This window comes from Syngnathoides biaculeatus, chromosome 8 (genome assembly GCF_019802595.1).
Source record: "Syngnathoides biaculeatus isolate LvHL_M chromosome 8, ASM1980259v1, whole genome shotgun sequence".
Lineage (NCBI taxonomy): Eukaryota > Metazoa > Chordata > Actinopteri > Syngnathiformes > Syngnathidae > Syngnathoides > Syngnathoides biaculeatus.
The window spans coordinates 24,574,576-24,592,844 of record NC_084647.1 but is presented as its reverse complement, the minus strand read 5'-3'; the positions used below and the strand labels follow the sequence as shown (position 1 = coordinate 24,592,844).

General features: G+C 42.0%; 1 protein-coding gene across 3 annotated transcripts in view; it reads right to left on the bottom strand.

Moving 5' to 3' along the window:
* Positions 1–18,269, bottom strand: part of sipa1l3 (signal-induced proliferation-associated 1 like 3) — an 88,385-nt gene that overhangs the window by 38,818 nt on the left and 31,298 nt on the right. For all 3 annotated transcript variants that reach the window (XM_061826895.1, XM_061826896.1, XM_061826897.1), the window contains exons 2-3: positions 5,188–5,907; positions 2,705–3,668 (exon numbers count right to left, since the gene is read on the bottom strand). In XM_061826895.1, coding sequence (XP_061682879.1) covers positions 2,705–3,668; positions 5,188–5,670 — 1,447 coding nt within the window. In that variant the 5' untranslated portion in view covers positions 5,671–5,907. The remainder of the gene's footprint in view (positions 1–2,704; positions 3,669–5,187; positions 5,908–18,269) is intronic.

Here is an 18,269-nt window from a genome sequence, read left to right as displayed (position 1 = left end):
TATATTATGTGGCTTCTCGGTCTTCCTCTGACTCCGGAAAGATCTCGCGCTAATATCAATGGTTTCTCCGTCGATATGCATGTAAATACCATTGAAATACCCCTTGATGAAATACTTGAAGCCCTGCTGTCTGCCTTTCAACGATATTTCACTGTTAGCTAAGAATGCGAGTGAGAAATCAGCTGGTAAATCGGACAGTTTTGCTCTAGACTTTTCTTGCTGCGCCGCCATTGTTTGTCTGAGGTTAGCACACGTGGGGTGACGTAACTTCAGGAGGCGTGGTTAAGTGCCCTGTACGGAGGGGTCAATTTCGAGGAAATTCAATGAAAATACTATACACCAGCTGGAAAGCAGATTTGGACAATTAAAGCAAAGTGTCATGTTTCAAGCAGTGCACATAATGAACATTTGGAAAGTGTTATTACATAACTTGTAAAACCCATATCTGTTTAAATATCTTTTGTCCTTCAAGATGAAGCCTGTTTACTGGAATTTAATTTGCCTTGGAGAATAATTCCCAACCACTGTGCCTTGGAACATTATTGTCTATACCAGGGATGGGCAGGCAAACGTTTTGGCTCAGGGGCCACATTGACATTTTAAAAAAAATTGACAGGCAGGCCAAGTCACAAGCAGATGCTGATGAAAAATGAACAACAAAAAAGGCATTGTTGTGTTAATACTTAGATTTGATGATAATGGAAACCGTGTCGTTTTGTTGATCATTTTTTTGGCAGTCCATTAAAGTCTGGTGTTAGTTTTGCTGTGGCAATTCTCAGAGCAGCAGCAGCCAAGTAGCTGGAATATCATTTCTCCACAACAACAAATCAGCAACAGAATTGACATGACAACAATGTACAGTAAGTACCTAATCATTAACAAGCACATTATTCCCAGTACACTTCTGAAAACTCTTAACTGACATTGGTAGTTTGATGGATGCCGATTTTGCTCCATGAAGGGAACTCTGTGTGTGCGTGTGTATTTTGCGTGTATGAAAACATGAAAGTACTGTCAGTGGTTGTACAACACACACAGGCCATTCCTCCCACCACTGTAATTTTGATGCAAAGAGCAAGTAAAGCTGACAAGATTACGCAATTGTTCAACCAGAAAAGCTGTAGGTGATTGAAGGCTTGGAGAAGCATTTACTTATGTGATGTCAACCGTGCCGTGCCTAAAACTAGCTCGCAGTGCCGACTACAATAAAGTTGTAAGTACTCACGTTTCAATTTTAAAAAAATTTGATAATTACAGTGTGCCCTTGACCATTTACGGTTAACCGTTCACAGTCCTGCATATTTATGGATTTTGTTCTCACATGGTTTTTTTTTCATAATGTACCGTATTTTCACGACCATAAGGTGCACTTATAAGTCCTACCTAAATAGATGGGGTACCTTATAAAGTGGTAACGCCTTATGTGCACGAAGAGTTCCAAAATATATAAATGTTGTTCTGTGACGAGACAAATGAAGTACACCTGAACACTGGTTACGTTGTTAGCATACATGCTAGCATGTGTTTTAGCATGTATGTAAGCTACATTTTGATGGTGCGCACAAAGCAGTGAAGGTCAGAAAATGCTTACATTGCCACACACACTGATAGTGTAGGCAAGTCATCACACAGGATGATCTTCACACTTAAGGTTTCATATTGAAACTAAAATTATCACACCACAACAAACAGAATAATATGTAACTAACAAATAAAAAAACAAATACAAGAATGACTGAAGAAATAATTGACAAAAAAAAAACATGCACTTTAAACACTATTTGAATCCTCCCAGCATGCTTTGGAGTTCTCCCATCATGCTTAAATCTTATCTCCAAACATATTTGTCTAATGAAATGCATGGGAATGCCATTATTTCATCCCTGCCTCCCCTTCAAAAAAACAACAACATAAAAACTGATGGAAAAAAGTAGTAAGGACATCATTAAGTGAAACGTAACTAATGAAATGTTAAAAGTTTTTGACTTTTTTTTATTTAACTCAATGAATATAGCATTATGGTATTTTGCATTGTTCATTCCCAATGGGTTAAATGGACCATTTTCCAGACGGCTGCTTTTTATAAAGTGAGTTAACTCATATGAGTGACTTAACGCAGTAATTATTATTTGTCCAATTCCTGCTAGTGCAACATCATTGTATTAAGCTTAACAGGCCAGAATTTCACACTAATTAAGTTTATGAGTAAATTGAGATGAGATCATCATCACTTCTGTTTTTCTTTTTGTGTCTGTATTTGTTTTTTTTTTTGGGTGGTGGTGTGCCATTAGATTTTTTTAATTGTAAAATATCTGTCCTGGCTCAAACAAGATGAAGAAACACTGGCATAGAAAAAAATAGTTACTCAACTGTTATTTCAAATTGTAACCCTATACTTCCACTGACAAACGGAGTTTTAGTGTAAGTGTGCTGATAAAAGCAATGGTGATTTAAGTTGGTTAACAGACGTGGTGGATTAACGTATAATAAAAATGAAAACATAGGAAAGTTGCCAAATTGGCTCACATAGCAATGCTCAGGCCCAGCTGGATATCAACTGTCAAATGATGCGCTGGAGGGACTGTCAGTGGGGACACTGGCAAAACAACACCGCAGATCGTGTCAAAGCTCCTAAGTACAGCTAATGATGATTCGGAATGTTTTGTTGTAATAGTCTCTCAGAAAGAATTTCTGTGCCACTTACCTTTCCCATGGAAGTAGTCTCTGTAGTACCTAGCCCCCAGATCAACGTGCTCTACACTGTACTCTTTCAGTCTTTCCAGTCTTGTGACCTGCTGTTCAATAGGCGTCTCCACCACGGACACACTGGCGTTACTCCTCCTCAACCAACCCTTCACTCCATCTTTTCCTCTTTCTCCTCGCTCTGCTGATGAGTTGAGGAAGCTGATGTTACGTTCACGGTGGCCCCCCGTTTCATTGAGGAAGTGGGGGCAGCTGAGTAGCAGTGGACTTGAGCTGTGGGCTCCGGGAGGAACGTATGTAGGGTCCACGACCATAGAGGCAGTGGTTGTGCTTGGGTCTAGGCCCAGAGTTAAATCCTCAATGCTGGCATATATGTGTTCATTCCCGCTAAGAGGCAAGGACCTGGATGCAGATAGAGACACGGAGGCGGCTGATGCCCCTGTAGCCATGTTCCTCCTCTGGGTCACGTAGCCCCGTTGAGCTGCGGCCTCGTGGAGGTCAAACAAGATACTCTGTGCGTCATAGTGGACAAAGCTTTTTGGGCAAACCCACGCTTTGTAGGGAATATCAGATGAACCCCGTCCTCCATCTTCACTTGTCTCTCCTTTACCACTGTCCTGCTCCACTCGACTGGCGCTCCGAAGTTTTCGGAACAAGGACGAGGTCCCAAGGGACGATTCTGTACCGCCGCTTTTCTTCCTCACGCGCTCACCTCCATCCTTCCTTCGCTCATCCCCACTCAGTGTGGAACCTGGCGAAGGAGCACTGGTTGGTTGCGAGTCCGACGTATGTAGCAGCTCTCTGAGACGAGTGGGTGCTGAGCTGCGCTGGTCAGGCCTCTCCTGCTGGAACTGGGTGAGCATGTCGAAAAAGCTCTGCTCGGGGATCCCCTGGATGTCGATGGAGGAGGTGCTGCCATACTCTCTGAACAAGGTCCCCATCACTCCTGTGCCACGGACCTCCACCTTGGCGTGCAAAAGAGATGTGTTCAAAATTTTAAGCTATACAATTTTACACTATTCCTTTTCTATACAACTTGTCCTCACTGGGGTTAAAGAGTGGGAGCGAGTGCCTATCATAGCTGTTTTTGAGTCAGAGGAGCGGCACACTCCAGACTGGTCGCCAGTGAGTTGCAGGGCACATAGAGACAAATCACCATTCAGACTCTACGGATGTTTTTTTTCCCCCCAATCCAATGGTCCTAACAGGAATGTTTTGGGAATGTGGCAGTATGTCTGAATACCGGAGAAACCCCAAGCAAGCACAGGGAAAACATGCAAACTATACAAAAGGAAGGCCAGAGCTGAGATTCAAACCCAGAATCTCAATATTTTGAGGAAGATGTGTATTCCATTCTGCCTATTCTTCCGGGCGGCTTGGAACGGATTGGACTCTTTACATGTAAAAAAAAACCCCTTCTACTTCTGAAAAATTCACATTACGAAACGATTTAAAAAAATTAACAAACAAATTAATTTCTTAAGCAAAGGTACCTCTGTATGTAATTGAGTAGAAAATGTAGATGTAATGGACTCTGGCTTTTTGTCTATGTTGATACAACCGCAACGATCTTCGCTCCAACGTGGAGCAGACCAACGTTCATATTGGCTAATCATGCATTTCGTGGCAACTCTGTGAAAAGGAACGAGAGCCGGTGCTAATAGAAAGTAAGTGAAGCAAGTAAGAGGACTAAATATTAAAGAAAATTTAACCAATCCTTCTGTATGTGTTATTCCCCAAAAGACAGCAGGTACAAAACTGCAGTTGTTTGTATACATTTTAACTCAGCTTGTACCAAGCGTGCAACGCCATTCATGCTTAAAATTTCAGCATGCCAGCCAGAGTCAACCCTGATACCAGCGACCTCATAGTTGCTTGTTGGAGACTTCAATCTTGCTCCTTGTCCACAAACAGCTTCACAAATCATTGGGACTGTTCTAAAAGTAAGGAAATTTTACACCTTCTGTATACTAACGACAATGTAAATGAACTCTTGTAAGAATATTCTGTGTATTTTTTTATTGTTCTATTCTTACTTATTATTTTACTATCATGTTTTATGTAGGCAGCACAATGGAACTGGTTAGAGTGTCTGCCTCACTGTTCTGAGAACTGAGGTTCAAATCACGGCCTTACCTGTGTGGAGTTTGCAAATTTTCCCAGATTGACTTTTTTCTGTGGTTCCCTTCAACATCCCAAAAACATGCATTAATTGGAGACTCTAAATTTCCCATAAGTGTGGTAGTGAGTACAACTGGTTGTTTGTTTCTATGTGTCTTGCAATTGGCTAGCAACCAGTTCAGGGTGTGCCCTGCGCCTCCTGCCTGAAGATAGCTGGGATCGGCTCCAGCAAACCCACAACACTTGTGAGGATAAGCGGCTCAGATGATGAATGGATATTTAATGCGATATCACGAGGACATTGTTAAGAGTTGTGGTCATAGTTGAAGTGCCCAAGAAATACAGTTGAGACTTCAATCTCACCTCGTTCTCATCCTGTTCACTCAGCGTCACCTCACTGTTGGAGCGCTGCCTCAGCGGGGGGAGGACACGAAGGCTCAAAGGTGAACCTCTCTCTGTGGCGAATGCTCTGCCTCGGAACTCCACATCTTTGGACAACCGCCGTGGCAACCGTGCCATTCCGCCTCGTATCAATCCGACATCCGGAGACAGCGCCGACGAGGACACAGACGTGGAAAAGTCATCACCGTTGTGATAGTTGTTAATTTGACCGTTCTCAAGCAGGGACTCTCTGGACTGGGCCCGACGCGGGGGCCACTCTGCAATCCGCGCGCGAACCCCCATTTTAGGCACTGAAATGCGGGGCTGTAGGGTCGCATCCATATGGACCGGGTGACCATTAGGGGTGTGGCGAAGCGGCGTGTGTTGAGGCAGCCCGCCTTCGCCCCCCGTGTCGAGAAGGTCTGAGGAGGTGCAGGTCACCCCTCTGTCTCTGTAGGTGTTCATGGTGCCCCAAGGAACCTCAGGGCAAGAAGGAGTCCAGGTGGGCAGGAGACTGGCATCCCATGTCAGGAGGGATGCAAGAAACTGAGAGGCAGGGGCCCCACACACACTGAGCTGTCTGCAGTACAGCCTGCAGCGACCAAAAACATCACTGTTGTTCTATGGGACTCACTTCACTGATCCACGATGGACCAGCCCTCTTTCTCCTTCTTCTTAGGTTATTTCAAGTCCAACAGAGATCTGTGAAGAGAACACCAAACACAACATAAGCAAGGATTTACTCTTAGAACCCAACACTATATAGCTTTTGTGACCTAAATTATTTGCAGTGGAAAACTGAGCAACAATCCTTAGAAAAAAAAAAGAAAAATGAAAAAAAAAAAACTATGGTCCGTCATAACAGTAAGACAAGGTAAAATAGGCACAGAAAAAGTCAGACAAGATAATAAGGTGCAGCAATATGACGGAGGATTTCTCCCATCGAGGCTAATCTTCTGGAAGCTGACACGGGATGTTATTATCTTTCACACTGTGCAGTGAAGTGCACATGCACATATATGATCGCTCACATACCCTACAGGCACCGTCTCCCACGGCTCCTCTGCAAAGTGAAACGACTACACCATTTGGCTGATACCAGAGCTACATATCCACATCGAGAACATCCAGAAAGAGTAGCAGCACGTAGTCATGACTAAGCATCTGTATGTGAAAATCTGGAAGTCTTAAGACTGAATCAAGAGAGGTGCGTGCACTGGTGTTTATTGGCTTAGTAGCGGGCTACTTTCAGACATGTGTGTCCTCAGCAGGGTTCACATCCCAGCATAACTATTAACTGCTGGGTCACACATGTGCCAGCAACCTGAAATCCACTGATATGACATGTTCATTGATGCAAAATCTTATAATACTTCCCAAAAGTCGAGCTCTTTTACGGTATTTTTCAATGCAACCAATTCAACTGGGAAACAAAAAGGTCTACTTAACTGTTTCGTTGCAGTCATTTAACAGCAAATAAGTCTATCAAATCAAACGCCTTTGTTATCTTTTTCCAGTGATGTTGACTTCCAGGCTGACAATTTCATAAAAGATAGATTTTTTTCTGTTATCACAAAGATGAAAGCAGTTGGATGTTCTCTTTGATGAACAATGCTTTATGAGTCGACAGTGATGTTATTTCTGGTCCTGTGAAAGCTTTTCTCATAAACACACATGCATACACGGTGACCAAAACTCATTTATAGCTGAAAACCTTTGTCTGTGGTGAAGCAAAGGCAACAGGCTTCCACTCTCATCACGCTTTCTGTCCATCCAGAGAGCTGTCCTGTGACCTTAGTACGAGCCTCATCCCCAGATTATTCTGACGCAGCTGCAGGCACCACAGAATGGCTTCATTATTTGCCTCGGAGAGGAGTGATAGGGGCGAGCGTGGTCTGATCTTTACCAATGACTTCTGTCACGGGGGTCTGAAGCAGACAGGTCATGAGAGTGGAATACACCTGAATGTTTACCACTCAGTTATTTTCACTTGCTCAGTTAATAAAATATACAATATAAATAAAGAAGTCTGCAAACTAAGAACAACTCTGCGAGGCTGGTTCTTTGATATCGTTGCTATCCAATGATCTGTTTAAACAGACGGAAACTCACTATCACCTCTCTTCCAAAGTCAGCTGAGATAGGCCCTAGCTCACCCATGATTCTAATGAGGATAGTGCTTTAGAAATAGCTGGATGAGTCAAATTGACTGATGCATGCAATTTAAACCTGCGATGTTAAATTAGTTTAACCAATGAATAACCATGATTTCTATGCAAAAATATCACCACAAACCTGTGATTGCATTGTGAAAGTTACCTTGCTAGCCATTGTTACAAGATGAAAAATATATGTCAATCATAGGAAGTCATAATTACAAGTAGAAAGAAGACGTTGTTTGATTAAGTCAACATCCCATCCATCCATTTTTTTAGCTGCTTATCCTCACAAGGGTCGCGGGAGTACTGGAGCCTACCCCACCTGTCAACGGGCAGGAGGCGGGGTACACCCTGAACTGGTTGCCACCCAATATTAGGGCACAGAGAAACAGCCGCACACACAATCAAACCTAGGGGCAATTTAGAGTTTCCAGTTAATGTTGCATGTTTTTGGGATGTGCCCAAAGAAAGCCTACGCAGACCCGGGGAGAACATGGAAACTCCACAGAGGTGGGGCCGGGATCGAACCCTTGACTTCAGAACTGCGAGGCTAACACTTTACAGCTGATCCACTGTGCCACCTTCAGTCAACATTAAAAAACAAAATGTAAATGTACAAGTTAGGGTTAGCTGTGAAATTTAAAAAAATATATTTTCCACTAAAGCAGCCTAGTAAATGTTTATGGTGCGATGAAATGCTTAGGACATACGGAAATATGTAGTTGTATCTGGAGTCAGTTGATATGACCAACATATTAACATTAAAACCAACTAATCAAGATAAAAGAGAAATCAGTTTTGGCCAGAATTCCAGAAGATAATTAATTATATTTATTGCCATACCGTAATAAGGCTTTAAACAACAGGTGTCACACTCAAGGCCTGGGGGCCAGATCCAGCCCGGCACATGATTTTATGTGGCCTGCGAAGGCAAATCATGTATGGCAACTTCCATGATTCTTGTTCAAATCTGCACTAAAATTTCAAATCGTCATATCATAAATCATAATGTTGTGGTATTGCAAGCGTTTTTACGTTACCAAACAGCAAAAAACCAAAACTCATTACCCTTTATTACTGATTCCAAAAGTAATTCAGAAATTTTACATATCAATATGATGAGGCGATTATTTTAGGATTAGGATTTCTATGGTTTCACAGTTAGAACAGCCCTCTGAGAGAAACCCGAACTACAATGTGGCAACCTGATCACAATATGGAGCAATGAATCTAATGACCTGTTTTTCATTTATAGCATACACTTGTGTACTTAATATTTAAAAAAAGTATACATTTATGATAACCACTGTATCTTTCTTCATCTACTTATGCCAATGGGGCATAGTGAAAGAGAAAAGAAATGACCTTCTTTTAGAAGGCAGTAAGCATATACGGCAATTAATGTATCTACTTTTTGTGAAATTTTTATTTGTTGGTGTGTCGTGAGATTTTTCAATTGTGAAGTACCGGTGTGTGTCTTGACTCCAAAAAGGTTAGAAATCACTGCTCTGGGCAGATCATGTGTTGAACAGAATGGCAGCATGTTTCCGCACAACCATGAGCGCTAGCACTAGCTTGCTAGGGTACATTATGTTATGTTGGCTGCTTGCAAGCTGTATTAAAAGTACATGAACATACCTCAAGCAAGCCTTGCACAAAGGTCTACTCCTATCCTGAGCAGCAGTGACCATCAACACATTTTCTCCCCATTTTCTCCTTTCGCTACAGTCGGCGTGATCCACTTTTGTTGTTATGCCCACGGTAATGAGTGTATCCGGTCGCAGTTGAGTTGATGAGATAATGCCCAATGATCGGAAAAAACTTGATGCGGTGATATCGGAATACAAGATAATCTTGCAGTAGTCTGATGTAGTTGATTAGTGAAAGAGCAAATTTTCCTTGTAGTCTGATCCAGTCCTTACACTTCTTTCTAAACTTGTCTGTCCCACAGCGTCAATTCGTTTTTAAAAATAACTATTGGTGGTCAAATATTTGCAGGACTACATCAAAAGACAGGGAAAAAACCTATAGAAATACTATGATATAAAAATAAACTGGCATTTGGATTCAGATATACAGTGCACGACGGCGACGAGGGGTAAATGTCTTTTATGGAGCCAATCAATGCGGCGAATTATGACATTAAAACCGCTCAGGAGATTAAGGTAAAATGCCAATTATTGTAAGATTACAATCAGGCTGATAAAATCGCCGTAAAGTCTAATCTTAATTAGGAAAGCACCTCCCTCATTCCTGCAGCTCTTCCAGAACCTTCACATGCTTCAGGCTGTGTGGACCGCACACATATGCAGAGCATGGTTGGTAAGTATAATGAGCAGCTGGTCGTAATGACAGAAAGGAGTGAACCTACTTAAAAGTGGGTGGGAAGGGGGAGGGGCACCAGTTGATACTGCTCTATGTGCTGGGAAGGTCAACCCAACACAGGGTCAAATATGAAATCAGTGCCATCATTGACCATTCTCGAATCAATTAATCATTTACAGTGAGCAACTTTTTTGTGTGAATGTAATATGTAATGTAATGCATTCTTACTGATAGAGCAAGTGAGGTCACAATTTCAGATTATATTTCAGATTCAAGTTACAGGTAGAAATGGGAAAATGAAACATGTAGAGGTTTATATGACTGGGAAGATCTAACAGCTGGTTTGAAGAACAGATGGCAGTGATGGTGAATTGACAGGAGAAGATTATATGACAAATGACAGTACCATGTTGGCAGGCAGCCTGGCAGCTGCGCATCAAACATTGATGCCAATTTAGCTTCAGGTGGAGTAGAGTGGAAGAGATGTGTTTTGAACCCCGCAACTCACCTGATGTAAGAGTCCAGATAGGGTTGCAGCTGTTATATATATATATATATATGTAATAGATTAAATTATGATTAATTTTCTAGAGCAGAGTTGACACTGCTGAGTAAAGAAATAATGCAATGTCTACTGTCTACAGCTAATTGCGCATCACTATACATCACGATACATCACTCTGTAAGGCGTAAAAAAAAAAAATTAAGCCTGTAGTTCCGATATTCCGGCAGACCCTAAAAATTCCCACCGACCCTAACATTTTTACACCACATAAATATGTTAGGGCTGCGGTTCTCTACGGCCACGCGTGCATTTGTGCAATAATTACATTGTGTATTTAAGTTTTTCATGCCACTTGTTGCCAGATCATGTGTGTATATGCATGTGTGTTCACGAGCGTCAGCTAGCGTAACTGTCTCGTCCCATGTCATAGCGTGACTGAGCCATATCAAGTCAAGTTACGTTTTCATGTTTTGCCATGTCTGATGTTTGACATTGTTTCATGTTTTTTGGACCAAGCCTTCATGAATTTTGATCTCGTTATGCACGAGAGAGCCTGAATTAATGAGAACTGACAAGAAAATGGCGGCACCATGTGCTGGAGAGAGAGTAAAAAAAAAAATTGTAAAAAAAAAAAAACCCAAAACAACAAAATAAAAGCATCCCAACCTCCAGACCCTAGTTCTGAAATGTAGGAAATCAAAACCACAACATTTTGGCCTCAGAGGGTATTTCATTTTCTTGGCACAAGCACTCAATTTCTTTGATTGGTTTAAGGTCACAGTAATCCAGGTCTGTACATAAATATTGAATATCATGTTGCAAATAAGTATGTTTATTGCGTGTAAAAAGACCTTAAACAGGAATAGATGACATTAAAACCAAAAATTGAGACTATGAGGGAGTGTTCATTCAAACAATGCTGTTTTTCACACCCAACAATTAGACCTGTTTTTTGTAAGGAGTCTGAGGACGAGGGAGTCTTTTGATGTGTGCCGCATAGACAAGATTGGCTTGGACACAAAACATCACAAAATAGCAGACTTTTAAATATGAATAATGAATAAATATTGAGTGATCATCCTAAAGTACTGGTAAAGTACAGAGGTTAAGGAAACTGTGCAGCATGTTTAAAAAATAAAGGTGGGGGGATGGGGGAGGGTCAAAGAACAGAATACAAGTAGGCCAGAGTGGGGGGCAGCGGGAATCAGCAGACATTATATCCCGAAGGGGAGGACCATCAGTGTCTGACAAATACACTTCCAAGAAAAACTGATCAATGGGGCTAACTTAACCTAGCACATCCATCTTAATAGGTCTCTTTAGTCGGGGGGGAAGGGTGGGCATGGGGGTCGGTGATTGTGTGACCAAGTGTCCCTGTCTCACAGCAGCTGTTATAAGGAAGTACTGTCAGTAAGTGATAACTCAGCATGATAAACACAATGGTCCAACTGTTGATACAAACACTAATCAAGTAATTAAAAGATTAGAGACTCTCTAGTTTACCAGAGATCCTGAAAAATACTGATGACTGAAGAACAGTAAACATAGTAACAGCAACTTGGGCTAGTACAGTGGTTTTCTGAGCTGCTTGTCGTCACAAGGGTCGATTGCTGGAGCCTATCCCAGCTATCTTTGGCCAGGAGGCAGGGTACACCCTGAACTGGTTGCTAGCCAATCATAGAAGGGAACAGAGAAACAAACAACCATTTAAACTACCAAGCACACCTACGAGCAATTTACAGTCGCCAAATAATCCATGTTTTTTGGTTGTGGGAGGGACTTGGGCCTTCCTAAATTAAAAAAAAAAAAACGGCTTTTTATGTGGTTGCTGGGTTGTCCTAAGAGTTATCAATTTATTTTATGCACCTAAATAACAGTTTGTTTGCCTTGTACCCTAAGACACCGCATAATAATCAGTTAAAACCACAGTGATGATAAGCCAGGCTGCGGTCCACCTCCTGATCCCTAATCAAATGCCAAGCCCAAATGGATCCGCTACTTTAACTCAACAAGAAAGGAGGAAAAAAAAAATGTTGTGCTCATCTAGTTTTCTTTGTCTAAAGATCTTAGTGCTTCACTTAATATGAAGCCGGAGAGGTCTCCCCATGTGACTACATTGTATTTCAGTATATAAAAGGCAGGACACAGAACTAGCTTCAAATATGGGGTTTTACTCCTGCAGAGTATGAAACAAGGAAAGGTCAATCACATTGTCATAACATGTCTCTCACAGGCAGGAATAAAACAAACTTGAGTCAAGAGCAACCACAAAATACTATTTACCACACTTTGAAATAAAAGCAAAAACCCATGAAAATACAGGAAGTAAACAAAAAAATAACGTGTTCAATAATAACCCAAGTGAAATGTAAAAAGAAAATAAAACTGAGATTTTGACAAAATGAATGAATTAAAATAATTACAAGAATGGTCGATTTATTTGGCACATCTACGACCAATATTTGATGTGGTAGTAAAAGTTAATTATTTATATGCACTAATTCAAGTGTCAGAGTTTCAATGCAGCCCTGTGGCGTCACAAACCAGTGCAATCTGTAGGCTGGTCCCAAGCCCGGATAAATGCAGAGGGTTGCGTCAGGAAGGGCATCCGGCGTAAAAACTGTGCCAAACAAATATGAGCGTTCATCTAAAGAATCCCATACCGGATCGGTCGTGGCCCGGGTTAACAACGCCCGCCCCCGGCACTGCTAACCTGCAGGGCGTCGGTGGAAATTCAGCTGCTGTGGGTCGAAGACAAAGAAGAGGAGGAAACCGGATCCAGCGTCAGAAGAAAAAGAGGAATGCACAGAGCCTACAACTGAGTGTAGGGACTTTGAATGTTGGGACTATGACAGGAAAAGCACAGGAGTTGGTTGACATGATCATTAGGAGAAAGGTTGATATTCTGTGCATCCAAGAGAGCAGGTGGAAAGGTAGTAAGGCTAGAAGTTTGGGAGCAGGGTTTAAATTATTCTACCACGGAGTAGATGGGAAGAGAAATGGAGTAGGGGTTATTTTAAAGGAAGAGCTGGCTAAGAATGTCTTGGAGGTGAAAAGAGTATCAGATCGAGTGATGAGACTAAAATTTGAAATTGAGGGTGTTATGTATAATGTGGTTAGCGGCTCTGCACCACAGGTAGGATGTGACCTAGAGTTGAAAGAGAAATTCTGGAAGGAACTAGATGAAGTAGTTCTGAGCATCGCAGACAGGGAGAGAGTTGTGATTGGTGCAGTTTGTAATGGACATATTGGTAAAGGAAACAGGGGCGATGAAGAAGTGATGGCTAAGTACGGCATCCAGGAAAGGAACTTTGAAGGGCAGATGGTGGTGGACTTTGCAAAAAGGATGGAGATGGCTGTAGTGAACACTTATTTCCAGAAGAGGGAGGAACATATAGTGACCTACAAGAGCGGAGGTAGAACCACGCAGGTAGATTATATTTTGTGCAGACGATGTAATCTGAAGGAGGTTACTGACTGTAAAGTAGTGGTAGGGGAGAGTGTAGCTCGACAGCATAGGATGGTAGTATGTAGGATGATTCTGGTGGTGGGTAGGAAGATTAAGAAGACAAAGGTAGAGCAGAGAACCATGTGGTGGAAGCTGAGAAAGGAAGAATGTTGTGCGGCCTTCCGGAAAGAGGTGAGACAGGCTCTCGATGGACAACCGAAGCTCCCGGAAGACTGGACGACGACAGCCAAGGTGATCAGAGAGACAGGCAGGAGAGTACTTGGTGTGTCATCTGGTAGGAAAGGGGAGAAGGAGACTTGGTGGTGGAACCCCAAAATACAGGGAGTCATACAAGGAAAGAGATTAGCGAAGAAGAAGTGGGATACTGAGAGGACTGAGGAGAGGCGAAAGGAGTACATCGAGATGCGACGTAGGGCAAAGGTAGAGGTGGCAAAGGCTAAACAAGAGGCATATGAAGACATGTACACCAGGTTGGACACGAAAGAAGGAGAAAAGGATCTCTACAGGTTGGCCAGACAGAGGGATAGAGATGGGAAGGATGTGCAGAAGGTTAGGGTGATTAAGGATAGAGATGGAAATGTGTTGACTGGTGCCGGTAGTGTGCTAAATAGATGGAAAGAATACTTTGAGAAGTTGATGAATGAAGAAAATGAGAGAGAAGGAAGAGTTGAAGAGGCAAGAGTGAAGGACCAGGAAGTGGAAATGATTACTAAGGGGGAAGTCAGAAAGGCACTACAAAGGATGAAAAATGGAAAGGCAGTTGGTCCTGATGACATACCGGTAGAGGTATGGAAGCAATTTGGAGAGATGGCTGTGGAGTTTTTGACCAACTTATTCAACAGAATACTAGCGGGCGAAAAGATGCCTGAAGAATGGAGGAAAAGTGTTCTAGTTCCCATTTTTAAGAACAAAGGGGATGTTCAGAGCTGTGGGAACTATAGAGGAATAAAGTTGATGACCCACACAATGAAGTTATGGGAAAGAGTAGTGGAGGCTAGACTCAGGACAGAAGTAAGTATCTACGAGCAACAGTATGCTTTCATGCCTAGAAAGAGTACCACAGATGCATTATTTGCCTTGAGGATGCTCGTGGAAAAGTACAGAGAAGATCAGAAGGAGCTACATTGTGTCTTTGTGGATCTAGAGAAAGCCTATGACAGAGTACCAAGAGAGGAACTGTGGTACTGCATGCGTAAGTCTGGTGTGGCAGAGAAGTATGTTAAAATAGTACAGGACATGTATGATGGCAGCAGAACAATGGTGAGGTGTGCCTTAGGTGTGACAGAGGAATTTAAGGTGGAGGTGGGACTGCATCAGGGATCAGCTCTGAGCCCCTTCCTGTTTGCAGTGGTAATGGATAGGCTGACAGATGAGGTTAGACTGGAATCCCCTTGGACCATGATGTTCGCAGATGATATTGTGATCTGCAGTGAAAGCAGGGAGCATGTAGAGGAACAATTAGAAAGATGGAGACATGCACTGGAAAGGAGAGGAATGAAGATTAGCCGAAGTAAAACAGAATATATGTGCGTGAATGAGAAAAGTGGAGGGGGAAGAGTGAGGCTACAGGGAGAAGAGATAGCGAGGGTGGACAAGTTCAAATATTTAGGGTCAACAATCCAGAGCAATGGTGAGTGTGGTAAGGAAGTGAAGAAACGGGTCCAAGCAGGTTGGAACAGCTGGCGGTAGGTGTCTGGTGTGTTATGTGACAAAAGAGTCTCTGCTAGGATGAAGGGCAAAGTTTACAAAACAGTGGTGAGGCCGGCCACGATGTACGGATTGGAGACGGTGGCAGTGAAGAAACAACAGGAAGCAGAACTGGAGGTGGGAGAAATGAAGATGTTGAGGTTCTCGCTCGGAGTGACCAGGTTGGATAGGATTAGAAATGAGCTCATTAGAGGCACAGCCAAAGTTGGATGTTTTGCTGACAAGGTTCAAGAGAGCAGACTTCGATGGTTTGGACATGTTCAGAGGTGAGAGAGTGAGTATATTGGTGGTGGTGTGAGGGCGAGAGGAAGACCAAAGAGAAGGTTTATGGATGTGGTGAGGGAAGACATGAGGGCAGTTGGGGTTAGAGAGGAAGATGCAGGAGATAGGCTAAGATGGCAAAAGATGACACGCAGTGGCGACCCCTAACGGGACAAGCTGAAAGGAAAAGAAGAAGAAGAATTCAAGTGTCAGAGTTTCAAGTTATTTTTATTTTATGTAGTTTTAACCTCACAGTGAGTGATTTGTCAGTCAAGGTATACCAAAGCAAAGAACGTGAGAACAAAACCATATAAACTGAACTGTGAATTTTGTAAACTGCTCCACCCCTAGTATGCAGTACAATAATCCCTCGTGTATATCAGATATGGTCCAGCTCACCACAAGATCTGCAAAATTGCAACCATATATTGATTTGAAAATGTATTTATTCAGAAATATTCGAAACTTTCATGCATAATGCCTATACGCATGTGAGTTTTTGGTTTTATTTTTGTCCACTTGGTGTTGTCACGTTCTACAGGACTGTATCTGTGACTAAATGCGTGTAAATTTTGAAGTGAATAAGAATGAAGAGCTGGCCGGCTGTATACTACCTAAACCGTTAGTTACTCTGTATTGACTGTTTGGTCTCAGTTATGGCGAATGTTCAATAAATTGACAACTCTGATCTATGCTACTATATTTTAACATTGGCAGTATTTTTTTTTAGGTGGTAGTTGATGAAAAATGTTCGAGAACCACTGATATCAATGAACAGCCCCAAAACAGCTATCAGCTTTCACATCCAAAAATTGAGGTGTATAAGCCCCTAATTATATTCTAAGTGTGTGCAACCCCCTCACCAAGTACACTCGAGCACCTGACAGCATACCAATGAAACGACCTAAAACTTAAGCATGAATCATCCTGTTCCGGAAGCATGGTTTTTTTACTGGTATGAGAATGTGGCTGCTACTGCTGAGGTGTGTCCAAAGAAAACCGGCAGCACTTCTTTTATTGTGCATACTACATTTAAAGTGTGTATAAAAAGGGTCAAATAACTACCACACAGTCAGAGTCAAGTAATCTTTACGGCATACACGTTTCAAAGGATTAACCAGATGGTGAAGAGACGATGCCTGCATCTTCACACTACCAGCACACCGCGAATGAATTAGACGAGATTAGGCTAACAATGCTTAAGGCTATTCCTCAACAGTGAGTGTATGTGTGTGAGGAAGGGTGTGTGGATGTGTGTGTGAAAATAAAAGCATATTGATTTTCTGCCTAGGGGGAAAAATAGCAGTGATGGGTCAATATTAAGTAATGGTGTTTGCTTGTCATAATGTTGCAGCATGTGTCAAAGGGGGAGGGAACCTCCAATGGAGAACAATGGGCAGCCCACATTCACAATCACAAGACTTTCATCTCTTTGGGGTGACTTCTCTTGGCCCCTCCACAGCAGCCATTGTCACTGCATCCTGGTCGTTAAAACTGAAAATAAGGCACGAGGCTGAGGGTGAAGGCTCGCTTCCTGCCTTCGTGTCATGTAAGTGAACGGCATGCGGATATGTTCCCTGCAGGCATGACCGTCATTAAAGTCAAATTAGGATGGAAAGAGAGGGTAGCGTCATTTGAGGGGAAAACTTAACTTGTGCTCACGCAGTAGTAAAGTCAGAATAGCAGGGTCATCGTTAGCATCATGGGACGATTACTGTTGATACGGTTGTTGTTTTAGTCATTGTTCTCCCGTGCCTGCCTGGCTGCATAATCCAGCTATCCTTTTTCTCTTTTCGTCTTCCTTTTTCTTCTCTACTCTGTCATGGCATCTTAAACCAAGTGGCCGAGGTTTCTCCTTAGACATTCTTTGCAAAGTGCTTGTTCATGGGTGCAAGGTTCAGCTGGTTTTATTTCATGAATGAGTTTGATTATTGACTTGCTCAATAAAGTTTGAAGGGGCATGAGATAACTTCTGATTTGTATTGCGACTACTAAAATACAATTAACTTGATTTTACAGTTGGCTATAAATATAAAACAATCAAATGAAAAACAATAAAGATGGAAGTAATTCAGTGTTCCTTCTTGTCTTGTGTGACTGCTTATTTTTTACGCCGCTGCTCAAACTAGTCCACTGCGCGCTAACGACATGTTGACATATAAACCAAGGACCCCCTGAAATCAACTAACAATTGCATGCACAGATATTGTGTTTCATGTTTTATGTACATGTGCCACAAGTTACGTAATCCAAGAAACAGCTACCAAATGGTACTAGGAGATATTTCTCTCAGAAATCTACAAGGAATGAGTGGTATTGCATTATTTTAGCTGTAGTATGCAGTGGGTAATGGCTCCTTATACTTGACGGGTAAAAGAGTGCTGAAACGATCAATAAACGAACTTGAATAATTAGAAATATTGACAGCTAAATTAATGCTGAAACGATTCATCAACAAACTCAAATAATTAGAAATATTGACAGCTAAATCAGCGCTGAAACGATTAATCAACGGACTCAAATAATTAGTATACTCCACTAGGCTAAAGCATACATTTTAAGCAAAAAATAAATATATTTCTTAAATGATGTAATTTTATCAAGTATTTAAACTATAAATATATTTATACTATGCAGT